Source organism: Musa acuminata, chromosome BXJ3-9, assembly GCF_036884655.1.
Source record: "Musa acuminata AAA Group cultivar baxijiao chromosome BXJ3-9, Cavendish_Baxijiao_AAA, whole genome shotgun sequence".
In the NCBI taxonomy this organism is placed as follows: Eukaryota; Viridiplantae; Streptophyta; class Magnoliopsida; order Zingiberales; family Musaceae; genus Musa; species Musa acuminata.
The window spans coordinates 44,630,102-44,648,503 of record NC_088357.1 but is presented as its reverse complement, the minus strand read 5'-3'; the positions used below and the strand labels follow the sequence as shown (position 1 = coordinate 44,648,503).

The 18,402-nt window shown below is 40.0% G+C and overlaps 3 protein-coding genes across 3 annotated transcripts; all 3 read left to right on the top strand.

Annotated features, from left to right (window-relative positions):
* Window positions 1-148: 148 nt before the first annotated feature.
* LOC135649096 (uncharacterized) lies at window positions 149-1,237 on the top strand. Its single transcript, XM_065167205.1, has one exon. It carries the CDS (start codon window positions 149-151, stop codon window positions 1,235-1,237), a length of 1,089 nt encoding a protein of 362 aa, XP_065023277.1.
* A 2,549-nt stretch (window positions 1,238-3,786) lies between these two features.
* Window positions 3,787-4,875, top strand: LOC135649095 (uncharacterized). The gene has a single exon (XM_065167204.1). It carries the CDS (start codon window positions 3,787-3,789, stop codon window positions 4,873-4,875), a length of 1,089 nt encoding a protein of 362 aa, XP_065023276.1.
* Window positions 4,876-7,947: 3,072 nt separating this feature from the next.
* On the top strand, window positions 7,948-8,868 carry LOC135648803 (protein CHLORORESPIRATORY REDUCTION 41, chloroplastic-like). The gene has a single exon (XM_065166762.1). It carries the CDS (start codon window positions 8,082-8,084, stop codon window positions 8,748-8,750), a length of 669 nt encoding a protein of 222 aa, XP_065022834.1. The 5' UTR covers window positions 7,948-8,081; the 3' UTR covers window positions 8,751-8,868.
* Window positions 8,869-18,402: the final 9,534 nt, after the last annotated feature.

The following is an 18,402-nucleotide window of genomic DNA, read 5'->3' as shown; positions in this document are numbered from 1 at the left end:
AATATTTGGTAATTTTTTTCTAATGTAAATTTGAGTATTATGAGATGATTGGTTTCCTTCCTAATAATGACACTTAATCTTTTTATTTATTTTGCACGCCTACTAATTCCCTGAAACAAATTGAATTTTCTTAGGTACTCGAGGACGAATGGCTCCTCCACACAAAGATGAAGAAGAAAGATGGTCTCAACTTCAGATGAATGTGATGGAGATGATCCTAAAGCACCTAACTATAGCGGATCATATCCGTGTTGGCGTTGTCTGTAAATCTTGGTGGTCAACTACTTCAACCATCGACTTCCTCCCTGATTCTCGTGCTCCATGGTTGGTGGTCTCCCCCAGCAGTCCGGCTCTTCGAAGATGGAGCCTTTGCCCCGTCTCCAATGGACGACGAAGCTTAGGCATGGAGATGCCAGAGGAGTTTCAAAGCCAGTGGTGTTGCGGGTCGTCCAAAAGCTGGTTGACGTTCTCACACAATCCTCCAGAAGTTTTCCTTGGTTCTAAGGCTCGTCTCCTAAATCCAATCACGGGAGATACACTCGATATTTCTCCATGCAGCCACCATATCGATAAGAGCATCGTATCGACATCTCCGCTTGCGACAGATTGTCTCTTCATAACGTTGGGTAATAGATTCTTAGAACCATACAAAAGTGTGACTGTACATAAACTCCGACATCATACGTTCAAGACATTGGAAATAGATGACGAGCCCGTGGACATAATGTTTCATCATGGAAGATTGTATGTTCTGACTGACTCGGCAAAAGTCAAGGTCTACATGTTCAAACCCCGACACAAGGCGTTGGTCATCCCCATTCCCTTCCTGAATAGAGGAGAGGGAGATCGCCGTTCTAGCTCATTCCAGGGTAGGCTGGTGGGGTCCGATGGTGACGTCTTCGTCGTGTACTACAACACCGACCCGAGATCAGAGCTGCAACAGTTAAAGGTTTTCAAGGTCAGGAAGTGGGGACTATGGCTTCGCGCAGTGAAGGTGAATAGCTTGGGCGGTCGTACCTTCTTCATCGGCGACTTCTCGGAGGGGGTGTCGGTATCCAACATGAAATCATCGTTAGAGTCAGAGTTAATAAAGTCAGACTGTATATATTATCGAAGGAGTGTTAAAGATAACTTGAGGAGGTATTGCATGCAGACTGGGCGTACATTCCAAGTCGCGGGGTTGGAAGTGGCAGATGATTTGCTTGGATGGTTTGCTCCCATGTCGAGGACCGATTGAGCTTGTGGTTGTAACTCCAACCAATGCCTCCTCCCATTCTTACTCCTTGCATCATCATCGTCATGTTAGCTTGCGTCCTCCTATCGCATGTAAAGTCTAAGATGCTTGTAATGAGTCATTAGTTGCTAGGATTAGTGCAGTATAATATAGTATAAGGGTTCTTTGGGAACAAAAGGATCCATTAGATACTGAATTATTGTATTATGCTCATATTGTTGAAAATTTTTATTAAGGAAACCTAAGATATACTAATCAACTCTTTTAACTCTTAATAATATAAGCCTATTCTTAATCCAATCTCAATCTTCATCAAACACCCAAGTATTTTCAATTTAAAGGAGAGGGGATGCATGTTTGGAGCACAAAAAAAGCTGTACACTCAATGTTCGCATGTCTAAGTTTTATTTTTTTTTTCAAAAAAATAGAAAGGATTAATTACAAAGGTCTATAAAAATGATCTATGAAGGTCATAAAAAAAAAATGGAGAGTGAAATCTGAAGGAAAGTCTTCCTTCCAGAAAACTCAAAGTATCTTCTTGTCGCCCTTTGAGGCAGCCCAATGGATTGTTCTTTTGCATGCTCTGAAGCAATGAGTGCATTAAGACAATATTATATATAATGGATAATATTACTTAATTAAATCGGTGGTTACAAGAATAATATTATATATAATGGACTTCTCAAATATTTTTATTTAAAACTTATTGAATAAATATTTAATATCCAAAACGAATGAATATATATGAATAATTTTTCATTAAAACTTTTTGGGCTAATTACAAATTACCTCATATAGTTATCTTTTTAACATTCCAATCCCTATACTTTCAAAAGTTATATTGGGATCCCTATTTTTATGAAAGTAAAATATTTAACCTTATTTCTTCTCACGCCATCAACCATCAAAATATTATACATACTTAGTGGTAAACTAAAATGAGGCACATGCGATATTTTTGTTAGCAAAGTCAACTGCTCAAGGAATAATAGAATTAAATATTTCTAGTATAACTTTTGAAAGTACAAAGATCGAAATACTTAAGGTAACTAATTAAGCCCATACTCACTCTTTACGCTTTCTTATAGGAAGCACGATATAAGATAGGAGTATTTTTGCTCTCAAATTAAAGTAATACAAGGGATATGATAGATATATTTCTTTTATGTTTGAAAGAAAAATTTTCTCATTTATGTTTTGAGTGCTCAATAGCCTTTCCTCTTTTAAACACAAGAGTAATAAAATAAGAGATCATATTATATGAATTTTAATAAATCAAATTGATAACCAAACTTAGGAACTATTGAGATAATGCTATAGAAAAACTACAAATCCTCTCTGATTTCCATTACAATAGTTGATCTTGGACCCAAAGTCTCTATCTTCACTCAACAAGGGCATCTGGATGGATTGATCCTAGACCATACTACCAATGATGTCTTGAGTGACCATGGGTTTCCTTTCCAATCGAGGGTCCAAGTCATTCTTCATGTTGAAGTATTGTTTGGTCTCGTACAACAAGTCTAAGTCCTAATTGGGATGACGCAAATCATCATCCCTTTTCTCTCACAATTAATGCATCTAACAGTAACACAAAACCTAATTATTTATTAAGCACATGAATATCTCAACTACGTCATGAAGTTTGATAATAAACCTAGACAAATAGTTAGTTAATTTTTATTCTTTTGTGTTGATCCATGCATTCATCAGTGGCCTAAGCTTGTTATGATTCCTCTGGTCGATGATAGCCAAGAAGCTCAACCAAAGCTCCTCTATTAGTTAAAAAGAATGATAATACTAACAAGTGACATAAGAATGGATAACTTTCTTAAACTTTAGCTTATGCCATCTCATGAATCTAAGTCATCTGGATGGGGTGTTAATTATATTGAGTTTAGGACAACTTTCCTAAACCCAAGACCTCTCCTTTTATGAATGAATCTTTTTGCAACCATACTATACCTCCATATATATATATTAAAGCATCAAACACAAATATATCATAGGCTTATCATCTACCACTACCTCAATTTTATTTCATCCTGAGCCTCACTAAGTCTAGCAACACCCTACTTCCTCATACCTGATCAGCCCAAGTCAGGCATGCAAAAAAGAATCAAAATTAGTATTAATACTAAAATATTCCCAAACCCAAAGATATACTGACATTTGCTCTCAAACGGAAGTGATATAGGTATTTTTCGCTCTTGGTAAGATTTCTCCCTCATTTAAGTTCCAAATTCTTAATGACCTTTCCTCTTCTACACGAAATAATATTCGTAAGCAATTTATTGTTAAATGAATGACCAAATTTAACCATGTCTCAAAACCAAATCCAAATAGGAATTAAAATCGACCATCAATTTATTGTTTAGAATAAGTCTCTTTTTTTTATATTTGATAATTTTGTTCTAATGTAAATTTGATGATTTTTAGAATAAATCCAAATGTAGATGATTGGTTTCTTTCCTAATTATGACGCTTAAATATTTTTATTTACACGTCTCATTTGTTGAAACAAATTGAATTTTCTTAGATGCTAAGTACGAATGGCTCCTCCACACAAAGGTGAAGAAGAAAGATGGTCTCAGCTTCATACGGATGTGATGAAGTTGATCCTCAAGCACCTAACTATAGTCGATCATATTCGTATCGGCACTGTCTGCAAATCTTGGTTGTCAACCACTTCAACCATCAACTTCCTCTTTGATTCTCGTGCTCCATGGTTGGTGGTCTCCCCCGGCCATCCGGCTCCCCGGAGATGGAGCCTTTGCACCATCTCCAATGGACGACGAAGCTTGTGCCTGGAGATCCCCGAGGAGTTTCGAAGCCAGTGGTGTTGCGGGTCATCCAAAGGCTGGCTGACGTTCTCATACAATCCTCCAGAGGTTCTCTTTGGTTCTAAGGCGCGTCTCCTAAACCCAATCACGGGAGATACAGTCGATATTTCTCCATGCGTCCACCGTCTCGTTAAGTGCATCATATCGACATCTCCGCTTGCAGCAGGTTGTCTGTTCATAACGTTGGGTAGCGAATTCTTCGACTCATACAGAAGTGTGACTGTGCATAAACCAGGGAATCATACGTTTGAGAGATTGGAAATAGATGACCCCATGGACATCATGTTTCATCGTGGAAGATTATATGTTCTAACCGACTCGGCAGAACTCATTGTCTACATGTTCGAACCCTGTCGTAAGGCGTCGGTCATCTCCGTTCCCTCCCTGTTTAGAAAGGGAGATCATCATCCCGGCCCATTCCAAGGTAGGTTGGTGGGGTCCGATGGTGACATCTTCATCGTGTACTACAACACCGACCCGAGATCAGAGCCGCAACGGTTAAAGGTTTTCAAGGTTTGGGAGGGCAGACTATGGCGTCAGGTGGTGGAGGTGAATAGCTTGGGCGGTCGCACCTTCTTCATCGGTGGCTTCTCGGAGGGGGTGTCGGTGTCCAACATGGAATCATCGTTAGAGTCAGAGTTAATAAAGTCAGACTGTGTTTACTATCGAAGGCGTGTTAAAGATAACCTGAGGAGGTATTGCATGCAGACTGGGCGTACATTCCAAGTTGCAGGGTTGGAAGTGGCAGGTGATTTGCTTGGATGGTTCACTCCCAAGTGGAGGACCGATCGAGCGTGATGGTTGTAACTCCAACCGATGGCTCCTCCCATTCTTACTCCTTGCTCTACACCACCATCATCATCATCATCATCGTCACGTAAGCTTGCGTCGTCCTATCGCATGTAAAGTCTAAGATGCTTGTAATGAGTCATTGGTTGCTTGGATTAGTGCCGTATAATATAGTGTAAGGGTTCTTTGGGAACAAAAGGATCCATTAGATACTGAATTGTTGCTTACGATTAGTCTTGCCTTTGCTGCTTCACTGGTTATGCTTGGAAAACAAACCTCCCTTTCGTTGTGATAGAACGTTATGTTGTGAATAGAATAAAAAGAATGCAAATGCTGGATGAGGAGAAACGATAGATTTAAATGGATACGATAAAGAGAAATGAAGCGGATTTGGAATAATCTGCATGCTGAAATTTCACGTATAATAGAGAAAAAAGCATGGAAACATTTATTGTATTATAAATTTGCCTTCTAAGAGGATTATATGTATTATGCTCATATTGTTGAAAATTTTAATTAAAGAAACCTAATATTTACTCATCAACTCTTTTAATTCTTAATAATACAAGCCTATTCTTAATCCTATCTCAATCTTCATCTCACACCCAAGTATTTTCAATTTAAAGGAGAGAGGATGCACAAAAGCTATACACTCAATGTTCACGTCTAAGAGGTTTTTTTTTTCCCCCAAAAAAGTAGAAAGGTTTAATTACAGAGGATAAAGTCTATAAAAATGACCTATGAAGGTCATCAACCAAAATGGAGAATGAAATCTGAAGGAAAGTCTTCCTTCCAAAGAAACCCAATGTTCTGTTGCATTCTCTAAAGCAATGAATGCAATCAAAAAAAGAAACTTAAGATGTCTGTCATGTCAAATATTGGATCTTCCATGGGGAGTCTTGTCATGATGTATTCTTTCAATATCAAGGAGTCGATCTACCATATGATTGATGCGAAGCCCTTTATCAAGCATGGAAGGGGCCTTTTTTGATTGCCAATGCTTTACATTGGAGAGCAGAAAGCTCCAAGAGCCCTTTGTAGCCCGCAAATCTACAAGTTTCATCACTATCTCTATAACAAATCCCAACCTGCCAACCTGCATGAAAGAGGAGCCATCAGTATTTAATTTAATAAAGTCAAATGGGGTTTGATCCATTTTAAGTCAATCCGTTTGTTTGTGTTGTTTCCCATAATTGTGAATTGGCTAGTGTAAAAGCTAGTTTCAACTGAGGCCTCAGCCCAAACATCCTTACCCCACGTCTAAGCTTTCCGACAGTGTGTTTGGATTTTGGTCTCTTCCCATCTTCATATTATTCTTTGTTCCATTCTAAAACCAGCATAAAGCCCAATGCCTTTCACCTGCATTGGCAGAAAAACATCTGCATTTATCAACCTGCAACATCGAAATAACAAACATACCTTAAAAGCATTTGAAAGAAATGTTAGCAGTAGATATTATAGTGTCAAATCTGAGTCACTTTTCCTGAATGGAAACCAATGTCATGATGGATTTTAGATGTGGTCTCTCCTAAGTGGTCGCGTTCATCAGATTATAGCCGGTCCATCATCTTTTATGATGGCAAATCGTTATCTCAAATCCTTGTCGCAAATAGATGACCAAGTGGAGGAGATCATGTAGAAGAGAACCTAACACGGAGGATGATTCTGACCTCACCAAACAATACAGAGAACCTGAAACTGGAGACACTCCTTGAGGACATCAATAATGGCATAGGCTAAGGTAGACCTTTCTAATATTTAAGCATATTGTGAATCAGTTCATATAGATTTCATGTTTGAATTCTCATTTAACCTTTAAAGAAAAATAGAGTTTATCCTATTGTTTTATCTATTATACTTTCTTATTTGAAAGATATCAAACTATACCTTGCCTGGTGGTATAATTTTCTTTGCAAGCTGCTATTGGGATGAACTAATAAGTGGTGTTTGACACCTAATATGTATGCTTTTAACTCTGAATTTTCATTGCTCCTACTCTATCACCTTACCGCTACAGGCTGCACTGATCATGTTTGATAGTTTCTTTGTAACTTGAAGTCTCTAAATTACATTATTCTTATGCACCTTCAGTCCTCAGTCCTCAGCTGCATTATCATGTTCGATAATTTCTTTGTAACCACTACAGTAAGAGTTAACTAAGGACCATAGGTGCACAAGAAAAATGCAATATCTGGTTTCAGAAATTTCAGACAACAGTTTCTTTTTAAAGCACCTTCTTCTAAGACAGCAACTTTCAGTTGTTGGTGATTGGTTCAAGGAATATGGATATCTTGGCCCGAGAATTACACAGTAGAAATTGTGGCAAAATCTGAATGCGGATTCTCTTGCAAGAACTGCAAGAAGTTTAAACATCAGGAGGAAATCACAAATACAGTAATTTCACAAAGACATTTTGCGCACTCAAAAGATCCAAAGTTTGTATCCTACTCTAAGTTTGTTATGTAATGTGTGAAAGAGTAAAATAAGAAAAAAAATGAGAGAATTTTACCATGGGCATATTTTGGTATTATAGAAAACATATAATGTATTGATTTAGTTCCTTATTGAAAAGTAAAAAAGAACTGAATTTATAAGAATTAGATGTGCTTAACATAAGTTTAAGCATTTGGGCAGATGGTATAGACTTCATGAGAATGCTTAAGATAAACTTACCACATTCAATGTACGACACCCAAATACTTCGTGTATCGTTCACCCGAATACTTCGTGCCAAAGTTAATCATCCAAAACCAGCTCCTTCACCTGCCAATTAAAATGAAATACCATTAGAATATTGACATACCCAGCTCAAAAATGCGCAATGGCTGCTCCTTGCAGCCCATTAACCACACAGAAAACAAGTAATGGATCCTGCAATCATCTGATATACTTAAAAGGAACAATTTCAATTTCAAAATAAATAACAGTCCAACTTATTGCAACATCAAAAGAGTTGGTAAAAAGGAAGGATTTCATCTTCCTAGTTTTTCATGCTTGGTTTGTTGAGGATGGAAGGGCCATTCCAATGGCATCGAATTGGTCCACACAAAGAAGGTATGTCTATGCTACAATAACCCTTTCCTTATCTCCACCTGTATCGCAAAGCGCTTCTACCAAATGGCGCCTCCTCCGCCTTCCATCTTCACTCACAAATAACCCTCTCCTCATCTCCATTTCCTATTGCAAGGCGTTTCTCTCACCCTTTTTTCCGCCAAATGGCCTCCTCCGCCTTCCACCTCTTCCCGCCACCAAACTCCCGCCTTCCTCATCCCCACCCTTCCCGCCAAAAGCTTCCCGCTACCCCATTCCGCGGCCCCCGCTGCACCTCCTCGTCCCCTTCCATTGGAAACCCTGACCCTGCCTCGGACTCGAATCCTACCCTTGAAGCTAACCAATCGGAGGAATTGCCGGACCTCCCGCCGGCGGCCATCACTACCTCCTTCGAGATCGAGAAGCGGTGGAAGTCGGCGATCCTCCGCGAACCCGGGTGGCGGTCCGGTCTGCAGAGACGGGAGCCGCCCAACTTCGAGATCGGGTGGAAGCGGACCAAGGAGATCAAGATCGAGAAGCCCAAGGGGTGGGTGATCGCGGACTTCCTGGAGAAGCTGGAGGGGCTGATGGCGCGTGGGCGGTTCGGGACCGCGGAGCTGCTGGCGAAGACCGGGGAGATCGTGGCGGAGCGGGCGCGGGAGGAGGCGGAGGTGCTGCAGGCCGGCGGCGAGGTGGAGGAGCGGATGGTCACGGAGCTGCACCGCGTGCTGCGCCTCATGGAGATGGACCTGGCCATGGTGCGGGCCGCCGTCAAGGAGGAGACGCTCGCGGAGCGGATCGAGCAGGCCCGCGCCCGGTGCCGCCAGGCCATCCTGGTGGCCCTCTCCTTTTGAAACAGAATGAGGTTGAGATCAGCATTACCCAAGCGCGCAAACTGTTTGTTCAAATGCTCGAAAGGGAGTGAGCTCGCTGTATTGTCGTGATGGAATGCAGCAATCAATCACTTGATCACGTGCAAGCAATCCCTCCTTGAGGAAGCCTTCTTTGTTCTCCTCACAAGAATGCAGCAGTCAGCCATAATAAGCTCTACCAAGCAGAGTTCACAACTATAAAAAATGTTTTGAAGTTGCAGCAACAACAGCAACAGCAACAGCACTACACGAAGAGATGTTGACATGATAATTACAAATAATAGCAACGAAGACATGCTATAATAAAAGTTTCGTATTTGCGCACATATCAGAAACTAATTGATGAAAAAAGAAAAAAAACTACGTGGAAAATGAAGCAGCAGACAAAGTATAAATAATCCGTCCACTCATCATACATCACATGATCATCCGTCCATGATCATCCGTCCACTCATCATACATCACATGTATAAATAATCGTCATTATGTAGGACTACTAGATAATAAAAATAATAATCAACTAAACCTTTTAATTAATTAATATTTTCTGAAATCAGGGATATATTGGGAATTTCTCAATTCCTAAGGGTATTTTCGTAATTTGGACAAAAGACAGAAACTGGAATTTCTCAAATTCCAAGGGGCAAAACTGTCTTTTGCGCAGAAAACCCTAATTTCCTACTGCCCTTTGCTGCTGCCGCCGCCGCCGCCACCCTGCTGGCGGCGGCCTGTGCGGCGAGGGGCGGGGCGCTGCCCTCGCCTGCGGGCGGCACGCCCGCTGGCGGCGCTGCCGCTGCAGGTGGGCGCCCCCGCGGGCGTCGCCGCCTCCGCGGACAGTTCTGCCGGCGAGGCAGCGCCCGCAGGCGGTGCTGCCTCGCTGGCGGCCGCCCCTGCGGGGTTTTTGCCCGTGGGAGCAGCGGCCACAGGCGCCGCTGCCCTGCGGTGCCTCAGCCCGCGCTGCTGCCCCGCGGCGCCTCTGCCCGCGGGCTCAGCGGCCGCAGGCGCCTCTACCCGCGGGCTGCCAGCCCCGCCGGCCGCAAGCCTGCTGCAAGCAGACCGCCGGCCGGCTACTGCAGGCACAGCGCTTGCGCATGCGCCGGCGCTGTGCTGCCTGGCTGCGGCTGCGGCTAGCTGCAGGCATGCAGATCGAGGGCAGCAACTGTTGCTGCCCTTGTTGCGTCAACGATTTTGACGTCAAAATTCTTCCTAAACACAACACACGCAGTTCAAAACCAATCATTCGCACGAACAACCTGGCTCTGATACCACTGTTAGGAAATCATGGGGGGCGACATCATATGCGCAGCGGAAGAACAAGAAAACAAAAATCCCCGATTCCCAAAAAGATGTTCGTCGTCGTGCGAAGATTGGTGCGCAAAATCCGCAAAACACAAAACTGCGTATAGAGATTGTGTTACCTAGGGAGATCGTATATCCCTGTTTCCTTGTAGATCCTCAGGAGAGGGTGAAGGAGGTCAAGCGTCCTCCTCTCTAGCGGTGATCCACACAGCAGGGTTGCGACGACGCTCCTCAAAACTCCAGGCCTACTCTGAGGTGGAGAGGGAGAGGAGAATAGGAAGGGCAAGCAAAGACTCTAGCCTATGAGGCTGTGAATCCCTCCTATTTATAGAGATCCCGTGTCAAAACCCTAATGGGTCCTTTCCCTAGTGGGTATTGGATCTGCATCCAATAAGACAAGGGCTCCGTCGGATATCTCATATCCGAACCTCTACTCATCGCAATGCCTACCATATGTGTGTGACCCTCTAGGCCCAATATCGAGCTGGCCGTGAGTCATACCTGTCAGAACTCCTTCTAACTAAGTGAATTATTATCTCTGTAATAATTCACTCGACTCATCGACTACGGAAGTACTAGGCCACTACGCCGTAGTCCCCAGACGATACAGGGGAATCCAATCCATTGGACCTGTCTGTCCTCAGTTACCATGTACCTATAGTCCCTCATCCATCTAATATCCCAGAGACCGTATATCGAGCATGGTGCTGTCAGACCCATACGGTTTCTACTTGAGTCTCGCTCTAATCGGATTCTCCCGGAGAACTCTTTCTCTCTCAACCCGAATGACCCTGGCCAGGGATTTGTCTGAGCAAGAACACATGGGATATTCCTCTCATGATACCGAGAGTGGATGATCCTTTATCGACACTCAATAGCCCTCGTAAGGTCGACTACCACTCCCAATGACCAGCTGTACTAGATCTGGGAACAGCCAAACCTATAAGTCTGGTATCAAAGAGTGGAGCACTCATACAGGACATCCTTGGTGTCTCAAGTCTAAGAACCAGATACACCACTAGGACTACGGAATCGTTGTCTGATAATAAGGCATCATCAACCATCCAGCATTCCGTAAGCGGATCAATCAGTGAACTCATTCTCCAATGAGCACCTGTACTGTATCCCTAGTGTCCCTACACGAGCAGCTATGAGACCAGCTGCATCCATCATATGGACGGGTATACAGCACACCAGTCTATCCGGTTATCACGATGTCCCTCTCGAGTAACCTATGACCGGGATTATTTAGGATATGTGTTTAAAGGTGAATCGATCTCATTATCGTGATCTCATCACGATCCGATTCTCATTGCACAAATCCAAGGACATCACAATACATATGCATTTATGCAATAGTTATAAAGTGATATACGCCAAAAATATAATAAGCAAAAAGATTCTGTATCAAGTCACACGTGCCATCACTCACGTGATTGGCTTGCTGGGCACTTATGACTAGCAGGGTCGGTGGCCGCTTTAGGCTTGTAAATAAATGTTGTGTCATGTGGACACGTGTGAGAGATTTTTGATCTGTAATGGACCATTTTATCCTTTGTTGTGCAATTGTTCAGAGCTTGTAAAGTCTGTTTGTAATTTGCATTGTCTATAAAGTGTTTTTCGGAGATGTTTGCTTGTGAATCCCGAGTGAGGCCTTTTCTCTGTCATGTTCTCTCTTTTGTGGGACCTAAGGGACCATGGGAGACTTCGGGGAGGCTGACCTTTGCGGACGGACACGCAAGGGTGCCGCACAACTTAGGCAAAACCAATTAAGTCCGTGACAACATAGCTATCACATGTTCGACGAGTGACCGATACATGTCTAACACCTTAGAGTCATGAAGATGATGTATAGTCGACATGCAGCCAACACATGGCTTTTACACACTTAACACGTAGCCAACATCTTGACATCATACATCCCACAATTACCCAACTGTAGCCAAGTCAACTCAACCACAATCACATCCCATATTCAGTGTGCCATAATCTAAATTAATTTTGAGTGGAACACATAACCATTAGTGATTTCAAAAGTACTGGTCCTCAGAGCCAACTATAAAAGGGGCTTCCTAGGTATGTTCCCTACATACTAAAATTCTCTTGAAGAACTAATGTAAATCGTCCAAATCCTGAGCTAACCTAAGTATCAAATGGGCAATGGTCGAGAATGTCTTCGACTTAGTTTTGTAGATTCAACATCTTCTACGTTGGACAAAACTAAAATCAAACTACGGATATGAAAGGAATCCCAATTGGCTTCAAATTAGCTTTCAACTTAGTAAACCAAAATTTGGATTATCAATTTGCTTATGATTTTACTCAAACAACCTATCATCAAATAAAGAAACTTCTATTTTTAAGTCCTCATAAGTGTTCTATAAATTAATCATGTAAGTGATGGCACGTGTAACACGATACACACTCTTTTTGCTTATTATTTATTTATCATTTATTCTCACTTTATGTTGCATGTTGTATATATTGTGATGTCTATATATTTGTATAATATGATGATGAGATTATGATAATGAGATCGATTCATCTTTAAACACAGATCTTAAATAATCCTGGTTATAGGTTACTCGAGAGAGATATCTAGATAACTAGACAGACTGGTGTATTATATAACTATCCATATGATGAAGGCGATTGGTCTCATAGTTGCTCATGTGGGAATACTAGAGATACAGTGCATATGCTCATTGGAGAATGAGTTCACTGATCGATCCACTCACGGAATGCTGAATAGTCGATACCTTATTGTCAAACAATGATTCCGTAGTCCCAATTATGTATATAATCTTTAGACTTGAGACACCAAGGATGTCTTGTATAAGTACTTCACTTTTTGATACTAGAATTATATGTCTAAAAATTTCAGATCTAGCATAGCTGGTCATCGGGAGTGGCAGCTAACTTTACGAGAGCTATTGAGTATCAATAGAGGATTATCCACGCTTGGTGTCATGAGAGAAATCCCTAGCTAGGGTCATTCGGATTGAGAGAGAAAGAGTTCTCCGGGAGAATACAATTAGAGCAAGACTCGAGCAAATTCCATATGGACCTAGCAGTACCATGCTTGGCACAGTCTCTAGGATATTAGATGGATGAGAGACTATAAATACATGATAACTGAGGACAAACAGGTCCAATAGATTAGATTTTCCTGTATTGTTTGCGGATTGTGGCGTAATGGTCTAGTACGTCCAAAGTGGATAAGTCAAGTAAATTATTATGGAGATAATAATTCACTGAGTTAGAAGGAGTTTTGATATGTATGACTTATAATTAGCTCGATATTATGCCTAAAGGGTCACACACATATGGTAGTTGTTGCGATGAGTAGGGGTTCAGATATGATACAATCGTTGAAGCTCCTATTTTATTGGATATTCAATAAGTACCGAAATTATTAGATCAATGAGATCCAATAAGAGCCACTAAAAGATTATTGGATAGAGATCGATTAATCTAAAAGGTTTGGATAATTGGATGAAGATTCAGTATCCAATCGAAGAAGCAATCCAAAGTACCCAATGCAATCAACACATATCTTTGTGTGTGAAGCTTAGAAGCATCCTAAAGCATATCATATCCTTCGCATATGATGTATCTATACATAATATACAAAGCATCCAAAGCACTCAGTATAATCGATATATACCCTTTATGCGTGATGCGTTCACATTTGACAAAAAATTTAAAGCATTTGATGTATCCCAAGTGTCTAATTTGTATTCGTAGTGTATACAAATCAGAGCATATGATCTAGCTGATCAACTCAAAGCATATAATTTGTATGTAATGCGTTTGTTTAGGATGAAAAATATATGTGACAATGCAGTCAATCAGATCCAAAAGCATCCCACTTTGCGCATGATGTCACTCAGTGACAAAAAAAATACCTAAAGCACATGATGCATTCCAAATCGTGCCATTTGTACTAAAGCAATCATGCACATGATGTATCCATCTAATATAGAAAACATGTGAAACATTTGATGTGATCGAGCAAGTAACAATAATCTTTATGCTTTAGGATAAAGAAACCCTTATCCCCTAGCATAAATAGGTGGACAAATGATATGTTCCTTATCTTTGACCAATCAAGACTTAGTATGTGCAATCCAATTAGCACTCACTAGACATGCTATAATAGTAGAGTATCTAAAGGGTATTCTCCCTTATTAAACCTTATAAGAAAGATGTCATACAAAGCAACTTGATGAATTGAAAACTTACAAGTTTTTTTATCCTAAAGCAAATGAATGAATACTGATTTGATTATCGGAGGGGTTTTATAGGATAAACTCTTATACAATCTTTTATAGGAAGTGAGATATGATACGCATGCATCTTTTACCGTTGAATCGAAGTGAGACAAGGGATAAAGTGATATAACCTTTTTTTCTTCCACACACAACATTGTCTCAGGTCAAGTCAATTTCGTTAAGTTAAATTGATGACCGAATTAGACTATATCAAGTGGATAATTTTCAAAAAGCAAATATGGATAAGAATTAAAATAGACCATTAATTTATTATTTGGTAATGTAAATTTAAATATAATTATATTATTTATTTATTTCTTCCTAATTATGACTCTTAATCTTTTTTATTTATTTATATGCTACATGTCTAGTTTGCCCTACAAATTAATTATTCTTAGATACCTACAAATGGCTCCTCCATTAACAAGTGAAGGAGAAGAAGCAAGTTGGGCTCGACTTAATATGGATGTGATGGAGATGATCCTGGAGCACCTAACTATAGTCGACCATGTCCGTTTTAGCATTGTCTGCAAATCTTGGCGATCAGCCACCATCGTCTCCCTCCGTGCTCTACATGCTCCATGGTTGTTGGTCAGCGTAGATCAATCTCCTCTAAGTTGGGGCCTTTACACCGCCTCCAATGGACGACGAAACTTAGTCTTGGAGATCCCAAAGGAGTTTCAAAGCCAGTATTGTTGTGGTTCATCCAAAGGATGGTTGATCTTCGTACCCAAACCACCAATACGTTTTCGAGGTTACACAGTTCATCTCCTAAATCCAATCACCGGCACTATGATCAAATTTTATCCATTCATGCACTTTATTATTAAGGGTGTCATATCAACATCTCCGCTTGCATCAGATTTTCTCTTCGCGATATTGGGTTCTCATTGTATGGAAGAGAACATAAGTGTATTTTTATATGAACCAGGGTATCAATCATGCCAGGACTTAGAGATAGATGATCCCATGGATATTATGTTTCACCATGGAAGGCTGTATGTTCTGACCGGCAAGGCAAAAATCATGGTCTATGCATTCAAACCCCTCTGGAAGGTGTCGATCATCCCTATTCCTTCCTTGTGTGGAAAGGAAGATCATCATCCTAGCTCATGCAACGGTAGGCTTGTGGGGTCTAATGATGATATCTTTGTTGTGTCCTATGATACCAAGCTGGGAGAGCAACAACAATTGAAGGTTTTCAAGGTCAGGGAGACGGGACTACCCCATCAGGTTGATAGCTTGGGCGATCACACCTTCTTCATTTGTAGCTTCTCGGAAGGGGTGTCGGTATCTAAGACAAAGTCAGAGTTAATAAAGCCAGACTGTATCTATTATCTAAGTCTTGAAGATAACCTAAGGAGGTATTGCATGAAGAGAAGGCATTCATTTCAAGTAGCAGGGTTGGATGCGTCAGGTGATATCCTTGAATGGTTCACTCCCAGATTTGAGGATCGATCGAGTTTGATGGCAGTGACTCCATCCAATGGCTCCTCCCATTCTCGCTACTTGCTCCTCGCCATCATCATCATCATCATCATGTTAGCCTGTGTCATCCAATACGTGTTGGGTCAGCTTGTATGATTATAAACAGTATTTGTCGACTAAATCAGTGAATATAAATATTGGCTTCATAACTATTGAAGATATTTTACATATATAATAATGCATGCTAATCTTTATTGCTCAGCTTTCAATTAATTTTATAGTAAATGTTCGAGTGTTAGTAATGAGTTCCAGAATTAGTATTGTAAATGCAGCTGCACAACCATTTTACATTTAGTATGACAAATCTTTGTGAACGAAAAGATCCATTTGATGAAAATTATTGCTTCTTCTTCTTCTTCTTATTGGATTTAAAAGAGGATAGGAGGAAGAAGATGCTCCTATCATTCATCTTTCCATTGTCTCTCTCATCCATAAATCCATTTTACCAATGTGGGGGTGAGAAACTATGAGCTTTCATCAAACTCATAAGATTTATATCCTTTGCCATTATTACTTCAATAATTAGACAACTTTAATTTTTAGCAAAGTATTTAAACTTCTTGAAAATGTTAACAACTTCACATTTTTACCTTATGAAATAACCCTAAGTCATGCAAATGTAATGATCAATAAATAGAATAAAGTATCCTTTATTATTCCTCAATCAATAAATAGAACAAATGTAATGATCAATATCTTCATGGATCCACAAATATCCAAATGCACTAATGATAGTATTTTTCTTATTCCTCAATCAACTCATCAAGAAAATGATAGTTTGTAGCACTTTTCAAGTGCACATCCATCACAAATGGATATTGCCTTTCTTCAATAATAGATAGTCCTTCCACCATGAATTTTTGTGAAAGAAACTTGAGACTACCAAATTCCAAATGACTTAAGTCTCTTACATCATATCCAAGAATCATCTATCATATATGCTCTTCTAGTAACATTTCCTTATACTTGTGATAATATTTGACTTCTATTCTTTGCATTTGCTACCTTTAGTGAACCAAATGAAGTTAAGGCTATCAAACTTTATTTTCTTTATTGATTGTCATAATATGATCAATTGTTTTTAGGATATTAATTAAAATCTTCTCCATAGGTCTCTTGTCACTAATATTTTGACCATTAATCTTCATTTGGTTCACTAACTTTATAAGTTTTGTGTAGAAATCATTTTGATAGTCTTAAATTTCATTTTTTTTGTTGCTTATCTTTTAATCTAATTATTTGATCTCTTGCATGGTTCCATATTATCAGAATCATCATAACCATTCTCAACCAAATCAATAAGAAAACATGGTTCTCATATTCACAAATTAAAAAGCATAATTTTCAGCATTAATAATTGGAACACTTGATGCTGTAAGTTGAGACTTGAGTTGCCATTGCTTGCCATGGTGGATCCTCCCTGAATCTTCTTCTTCCATGTAGCCTGAATCCACAAGAATGATCAAGAGAGGGCTTTGATTTGTTTGGCTACTGTAATTAAAGATTGTATAAGAAAAGACAATGAGAAGAGCATCTTCTTCCTACAATAATATTTGAAATCCAATCTATCATACCAGTCCTATAAATCACACAATCTTCATCACATAACCAGTAAACATGAGTCTTAAACTCAACACCTTGCGATGATCTTCATGAAGATCTTGATGAGCTCGAGGAAGATGAAACTTTGCGTCTTTTTTTGACTGCATCTTCTTCATAGCTTTTGGAGCTTTGGGAATCACAGACCGAGGGCTGCAAATACATGGAGAGCATCAGCAAAGAATACAACACTAACAACTGATGCTTCTCTTACATTTAACTGGAAGCAGAAATATGAAGTTACTGATACAGAAGAGAGATGTCAGTGTCGACCATAGCAGATGATGAGTCTTGGGATATGGGCTGATGATGGAAATCGATATTGTCAAGCCATCATCTTGTTATTATAACTTAATATTACATTACTATTTGATGTTGATGCTACCAATATCCTAACAGGCGATTAAAATGCTTTAAATCTGCATAAATGGCAGATTAATTTAGCAAATGATAAAGATGTTATGTGAAGAAGGAAGCCTACTCAAGATCCCATGCCCTTGATGAGGTCATAACACACCTAATACATGAATGCAAACTAGAGTCTATGGGGTGTCTTTGGCAGAATTCAGATGTTTTCAATAACTTTGAGTCCTCTTGGAGAAGAACACAAAGTTACATTTGTCATCACTCTTCTTTAGATTCTACCGCCATGGTTGGACTCATTTGTCTTCTTTCTTTTCACATACCTTAATAGGCCGGCACTGTATCTTCCTTATTAATCCTTCTTAGTCCTACCTTTTATTAGGTTTCTTTCTCCTGTGACTTGCTTGGAGCTCACACAATGAACGACCTTCTCAAGGTATTCATCTCCTTCTTTCAGAGTAAAGAGTTCATTATGTTTTATGGGCATTGTGGCTCTGTTATATAGAAATCCTACACAAACTGGATTATGTGTTGATTTTTGGTATATTAGTTATCTTCATTAATCTCATAAAGAGTTCATTATGTTTTATGGGCATTGTGGCTCTGTTATA